At 44.9% G+C, this 7,581-nt stretch overlaps 1 protein-coding gene across 1 annotated transcript in view; it reads right to left on the minus strand.

The window, feature by feature from the left end:
* The window catches only part of LOC108802206 (vomeronasal type-2 receptor 26-like), a 26,738-nt gene extending 21,430 nt beyond the window's left edge, over nt 1-5,308 (minus strand). The window contains exons 1-2 of the mRNA XM_018574074.1: nt 4,859-5,308; nt 4,303-4,443 (exon numbers count right to left, since the gene is read on the minus strand). Of these exons, the coding sequence (XP_018429576.1) occupies nt 4,303-4,443; nt 4,859-5,308 (591 nt within the window). The remainder of the gene's footprint in view (nt 1-4,302; nt 4,444-4,858) is intronic.
* Nucleotides 5,309-7,581: the final 2,273 nt, after the last annotated feature.

Consider the following 7,581-nt stretch of genomic DNA (forward strand, 5'->3'; position numbering starts at 1 on the left):
GCCGCGTGGCGGCTCGCCGGCGGGGGGCATTAAAGGGTAAGCTCCTCTTTACAGAGACTCAGCGTGGCGGCGGTGCAGGGGGGCCCGGCCTAAAGCCGTGTAAGGGGCCCCAAAATTTCTGAAGACTGCCCTGATCATGGGGTACAATAGCAAAATTTTGATGGGGCCTCCCGGTGACCTCCCATCTGTCAATTATCTTAACAGTAAATATGTCTAAATTGAGGGCCGGTAGCAGGAGAACATTCAGCATAGAAGTACATTTCTAGTTAGTAATTCTGTGACTCCTAGATGTCAGGGAAGAGGTATCAGTGCAGGGAATTAACTATTAACCTTCATTTTCTAGGTGTCCATTATGTTCTCAATAACTCTCCATCCTTTTTCAGCATTTCATATCTCAGGTCCTCAGTATAAATTCCAAATCCTCTTACCCTTTCCACTTCCACAGCCAGCAAGTGCTGAAAGAGGTGGTGTACTATCAATAATAATGACCATCACAATATTTTATACTATGACATCATTGTTAGTAGTCTGGCACAAAGTTAATCTATAACCCTAATACATATTTTATTTTTAAATTGTGGCTTTTGGTAGAACTTTATACAACTGTCTTCAAAGTTTCCAGATGAAGAGACACAAATTTTGTAGGGATGTCCCGATACCACTTTTTCAGGACCAAGTACAAGTACTTCCCCTCATGTACTTGCCTATACCAATTACCGATACTTTTTTTTTTTAAACGGACAGGTGACTTTAAATGATCCATAGAACAACTACATGTTATGTACTATGGATCATGATTTAACCTATTCATGTTAGCAGGGGAGAATTGTAAATCTATTGCTGGAGTGTAGTGGAGGTGTGTGCTGTATATATGTACTACATATACATTACACACGTCCAGTACACTATAGCAATAGATTTACAGCCAGCCCTGTCCCAGCTTCCCTCACTCACAGTTTCACTCCGATCCCTGTTGCCTCACCGGTGCCTCTCGTAGTCGGCGCTGGGCAGGATCGCTGCATAACGTCTCAGTGCTCAGCTTGTGGGAGGCGCTCACAATTCTGCCCTGCTAACATGAATTGGTTAAATAATGATCAATATGATACATATACAGTACACACATCCAGTACACTGTAGTCTGCAGCAATAGATTTACAATTCTCCCCTGCTAACATGAATAGGTTAAATGATCCATAGCACATAATAGTACATAACATGTAGTTGTACTATGGATCATTTAACCCATTCATGTTAGCAGAGGATAATTGTAAATCTATTGCTGCAGTGCATTCTATATGTACTGTATATGTACTACATATAGAATGCACTGCAGCAATAGATTTACAATACTCTCCTGCTAACGTGAATTGGTTAAATGATCCATAGTGCAACTACATGTTATGTACTATTATGTATTATGGAGTGCCAATAAGAGTTGAAATCATTTTAAAAAATTTCGACCAGAACGACTGGAGAACGGGACACGACCACCATACATGCATATATGTGCCACTGGCAGGGCAACCGCGGAAGCAAGAGAGTTCTATAGCCAATCCAAATAACAGTGGCGACAGAGGGCAACCCTGTCTGAAACCTCTGAGGATGGGAAAGGGGGCGGATCTATGACCAGCATACTTTACGGATGCCGTAGGGTTAGAATATAAGGCTGTGTTCCAGGAACAGAATTTCGGTCCAAAACCCCATTTATTAAGTATGAAGAGCAGATATTGCCATGAGAGGGAATCAAACGCCTTTTGCATGTCCAAAGATAACAGCATAAACGGAATGCCACAACAATTTGCTTTTTCAATTAGGAGACAGGCTCTGCATACATTATCACCGGCTTGGCGCCAGGGGATGAAACCAACCTGATCCTTATGGATAAGGGTGGTAATGATTGAGTTGAGCCTTGCTGCCAGTACTTTGGCCAATCATTTGACATCGATATTTAGAAGAGATATTGGCCTAAAGTTAGCCCAGTGGGCTCCATCAGAGTCTGGCTTTGGAATCATGCAAATACTGGCTGCGAGGGATTCTGTTCTAAATTTGGATCCATTGCAAACATCGTTAAAGGCTGCCGTCAATAGAGGAGCTAATATTTCTGAGTATTTTTTGTAATAAGTGGCGGTAAAGCCGTCGGGACCAGGTCTCTTATGCAGTTTGAGGGGTTTTATAGCGCCTATTACTTCTTGGTTAGTTATGGGGGCATCTAGGGCTATGCGAATATCTTCTGGCATTTCTGGCATTGACAAATCAGAAAACCGTGCTGAGGCTGCGGAGGGGTCAAACGTAGTGGTAGAGTTATAAAGCGTAGATAAATGTTTGGAGAATTCGTGGACAATTTTGTGGGGGTTATTGGACAGGGAGTTATCCGAAAGGTGGAGGGGTTTTCGGTGCAGGTCTATTTTCCGCAACCGTCTAGCAAGAAGAGTGGATTGTTTGTTACTTTGGAGGTAAAATTTGTGCTTGGTTCTACGAAGGCTTTAGATCCCTTCTGGCCTTTTCCGCTAGGGATTTGTTGTAGGGTGTTGGGTGCATACAAAAGGATCTAGAAGCCTCATTGAATTTAGCCTCAAGATCCAGTAAGAGGGCCATTTTCTGTTTTTTTATGGTAGAAGCTATTCGTATACACGTGCCACGCAGGACTGGTTTATGTGCCTCCCAAAGCGTGGTGGGAGAGACTTCTGGAGTTTTGTTATGCAAAATATAGTCTTGTAGTGCATTTTCAATGGTTATTAGTGTGTTACTGTCTGTGAGGAGGGAATCGTTTAGGGTCCAGGCGCGATCAGTATGCTGAGACCAGAGGGAGGACAACGAGAGGGTCACTCCATGATGGTCAGTCCAGAAGAACGGGATAATGCTGAGTTGACCACTGTAGGGAGAGTGGGGTGCAATACAAAAAAGTGATCGATCCTGGAGAATGAATCGTGTGGGTTGGAATAAAAAGTGTATTGCCTGGAGGTGGGGTTCACCTCTCTCCAGCAATCTACCAGCGAGTGCTGGGAGAGAAGGTTGCGAAAAGCTTTGAAGTTATCAGTGGATGGGTCGTTAATTGTTGTTCTGTCAAGACTAGGGTGCATAACTGTAGTAGAATCTCCACACAGTAGGAGTGTACCGTGTTGGTGGGCGCTAATAGTTGAGAGGAGGTGTTTGAAGAAGGGGAGTTGTCTGGAGTTAGGGGCATAATAGGTAGCTATGGTTACTTCGCGATCACACAGTGTGCCGATTAGGATTAGATAGCGGCCAGATGGGTCTGGTACTTCTTTTGTGCATTGGAACTGCATAGAATTTTTAAATCCTATCAATACCCCCCGATGTGTGGACGTGTCATTAGCCATAAATACCTGTGTATATTGGGAATGGAAATATTTTGGGTGGGTGGAGCGAGAAAAGTGTGACTCTTGTAGGCAGAGAATATCAAATTTGGATGAGGAAAACTGACGGAATGCAATCTGACGTTTGTTGGGGGAATTGAAGCCTTTGACATTTAGTGATAGAATCTTAATTTCAGGTGGCATGTTCAGGTTGGGTGAAAGGGTGCTGTGAGAGATACATACCGACAGGCTAGTGGACCTCGAGTGTCACATGTGGAGGGGGGGAGGGAGCAGGAAGGGAGATAGGAGCAAGAACTAAGAGAGAAAAACAACAACATGTTAGTAAACAATAGTTTGGATTCAAGGTTCTGACCTGAGCAGTAGGGCCCCAACCGGTGGTTGGTCCAGAATAGGGGTTAGAGGAGGGGCACAGTGACCACCTCCCGGCATCTCAGGTGAAGGGTAGGTAGGAGACAAAATATTCCAGCATTAGAGCAATTAAACCTGAGTAAATAGTAGTGTATGGATCCTAGCCACCAGGAGCATTTTGTGGTGACCAACAGCTATAGGTCGCCTACGGTAGGGGCTATTGGTGATTATGGCATATTAAGGGCTACTGCCCATAAACATTGGGACGTAGTGTTCATGAGGCTGGAAAAGCAACACAGTCATTTGGTACATGGAACATCAGTGAGCCAACGTTTAGCTATGCTGCAACAGGGAACATATGTGAACAATAATAAAGAGCTGGGCCCGTGCTGTTGATTGGCAACTAGATACCTCTCAAGAATGTTGACAGAACTAGGGCATTGTGGCACAAGTGAGTGACTATAAAAACCTGCATATAACAAGAAGTAACAGCCTAGGTCAGGACTGGTGTGACCCAAAAATGTGCACATTATTAAACCAAAGCATTAGGGGCAATCATTGAAGACCAACAAGCGGTCTCCTGGAGTCCCAAATATGGGCAAAGAGAGCGGAGGGAAACCATCCTGCTGGTGCTGTCAGCCATCAGAGTCCGAGTCTGAGACTCCTGAGGTGTGGCGCTTCCATTGCTGTTGTGGTGAGCGTGGAGGTAGGGGCGCTCTAGGGCTCTCAGATGGAGCTGTACCACGCGGGCTTCGCTGGCCTGATGAAGGGGGGCGGCATGTGTGGAAGTCAGCTGCAAGGAGGCCCAGATCCCTGTGCAGTCCCAGGGCCTCTGCTAGAGTAGAGGCTTGGTGCTGGTGGCCCCTGTAGCAAAAGAGGAGGCGAAAGGGAAAGCCCCATCGGTAGGCTATACCGTGGTGTTGAAGGTGGTGGAGGGCAGGTTTCAGTTCCCTTCTTTTAGAGATGGTAGAGGGAGCAAGATCTGCAAACACCTGGTAGCCATGGTCTTGGAATGACAGGTTCCTTTTTTTCCTAGACTCCTGCAGAATCGATTCTTTGGTGCGGTAGTAAAGGAATTTGATGATAATGTCTCTTGGTGGGCCGTCTTTTGCACGACTTTTGAGGGCCCGGTGGATACGTTAAAACTCCAGCCTGCCATGTGGTATAGAAGGCACTAATTCTTGGAGCAGGGCCATAGTGAAAGCCTGGAGATCAGTCACTGATTCAGAAAAAACGCGAATCCGTAGATCCGAGCGGCAGGACCGATTTTCCAGATTCTCCAGTTTAGACATAAGTTGTAGGTTTTCATCTTTGATGATGTCTAACTCACCATCATGTGTGTTCAATGTTACAACAGCATTGTCCATCTTGGATTCAAGCTCGGCTATTCTGTGACCAAGGTCACAAATCTCCTTTGTCAGTTTTTCAGTAATCTGCTTAGAAGTGCTATGTAAAGCCCTCTGTAACATGCGATCGATTTTCTGTTGGAGTTCTTTATGTCCTGATCGCTCTCTGGTAGGGGAAGGAGAGCTGGCCCTGCTGCCTGCGTCGTCTCCCTCTGAGTGTGGGAAACGAGGGGGGGAGGCTCTCAGTGCTGTGTGAGTGCATGGGGGAGTCGGCGCCATCCTGGCTGCAGATGCCGACAGGCTATCTTTAGTATTTAGTAGTGTATATCTTTAGTAGTGCGACCGTAAAGTAAATGCCCGTACACCTGCCAATTATCGTACAATTGCGGGATCACCCGCGATTATCGTACGATAATCATCAGGTGTATGGGCATCTTCAGGGCCGGTGGAAGGTTTTTTGCCTACACAGATGAAGGTGCATTTTACTGCCCCCCACCCGGCACCCTCAGACAGTCTTATGGTAGCGCTGGCCCTGCAAAGACATCCCATAAAGCAGCGCTGCAAAACTAAAAGGAGAGCTGTAACGAAAGTATTGGCACTGACCGCCAATGTAACGAAAGTATTCACACTGACCGCCAATGCAATGGAGGCATATACACTGACCGCCAATGTAACTAAAGTATTCACCCTGACCACCAATGTAACAGAGTCATTCTTACTGACGGCCAATGTAACAAAGGTATTCACACTGACCGCCAATGTAACAAAAGTATTCACAATGACCGGCAATGTAACAAAGGTATTCACACTGACCGCCAATGTAACGAAAGTGTTCACAATGACCACCAATGTAACAAAAGTATACACCATACACCTACAGTGGCAATGCGTCGCAATGCCATGGAAGATGCTGGCAACGCAGACACCCAGGACTCTCAGCCAGTGGGGCTGAGCGGTTCCAGGAGGCAAGTTCTTGTACTGGGAAAGAGCTGACTTTTTGGCTCTTCCCAGGATTTCTGGATTTGGCATGGGATCCTGGAATTGGGAGATTTCTAAGAGAATTGGTAGGATGAAATCTCCATTCCTGGGTCCATTACTTAATAGTGACCAGCATCTAATTGCACACCTGTGCACAGCACTTATGGGAAGGGTGCTGGCTAACGTTCTGGGCTCCTGCTGGGAAAAGAGACGGGTTGTGTCCAGGAGTCAGGCGGACACCACCCAGAAGCCAGGATCAAGCCAGAAGGCTGTGTATGTGTTGGAGGCATATGGAAGGCAGCCAATGAGGCTTGGAGAGCATTTGACACACAAGGGCTGTGTGGAGGAGTTGCACTAGAGGTAAAGCATACTTCCAAGGAGTCTTGCTGATGAAAAACTTTAATAGTCCTAGGACTGTTAATGTTTTTTCATCAGCAAGACTCCTTAGACCCAGACCGACCCTGATTGTATCCATTTGTCCCATGCATACTGCTACTGGTCAGCAATGCACAGGAGATGGAAATCAGTGGATTTGTCTGCAGTGAGTTGGAAGCTTTAGAAGCTGTCCTGTGTCTGTGGATATTCAGAATATCTGCACTCACACTGGTTTCATATTATATTTTAATATGAGTGCAAACCTGGTAATAATTGTGATATACAGTAATTACTGAACTGTACCATGACAACAATGCTGGTCTTGAGGACAGATTTTTAAAATTGGAATAAAAAAAAGCAGAGACAATTTGGAAGCTGTTATTACCAACTTGCTTTTGTCATCCTGATCCTGGCTTCTGTACATAGATGGCCACTGACCTGGAACTGATAAGCAGCCAATAAAGTCTGAGTAGCCTGCCGTCTTGCAAAGATCAATATCACACTGCTGAAACTTACAACTCTCCTTCTGCAAATATTTGTTCCCTGGCCACCATGTTGATACTCACAGCTTCAGCTCTTCATTAACCTGCCAGACCTGGGAAAAAAACTGTACATCTGCCTGACTGTCTGAGTCACAGGCAACTCCTATATTTTCATCTTCATCTGACCCTTTTAATTTTCTAATCATTGGCTGTGACATATTTCCTGAACATTTCATCAATTGCATTTGACCAAATAAGCAATTCAAAGAAGAACAAAGAAACGTGAAATGATGATGTAAAATTCTACTTACTCTGTACAGTAAAATATCTGGGTATTGTTTTCTGTATGATCTGTAGCAGATGTATGTATGGTGAATATTCCTCCAATGATAAGGTCACCATCTTGATAAAATTGTATATCTTCTTCTCTGATCCCAAGCTGGAAATCAAAGATCGGTGCTGAACTCAGAGTGCTGTATACATAAAATGTCATCCACGGGACAAACCAGAAGAGCTGGCCTTTATAGGCAATAAATGGAGATAGAGTTTTGATCTTCATATACAGAGAAAATCAAACAATCTCTGTCATTGGGATATCAAGGATTGTGTAGCGAATTCTGTGATATGATACTGAGCATTGATCAGTGACATCCCCACAGTAAGTTAGTGACACTGTCATCGTCTCTCCTCTCCTCTCTCCTTTTATACACTTCAGTC

This window comes from Nanorana parkeri, unplaced genomic scaffold (genome assembly GCF_000935625.1).
Source record: "Nanorana parkeri isolate BGI_ZX_2015 unplaced genomic scaffold, ASM93562v1 scaffold2720, whole genome shotgun sequence".
NCBI lineage: Eukaryota > Metazoa > Chordata > Amphibia > Anura > Dicroglossidae > Nanorana > Nanorana parkeri.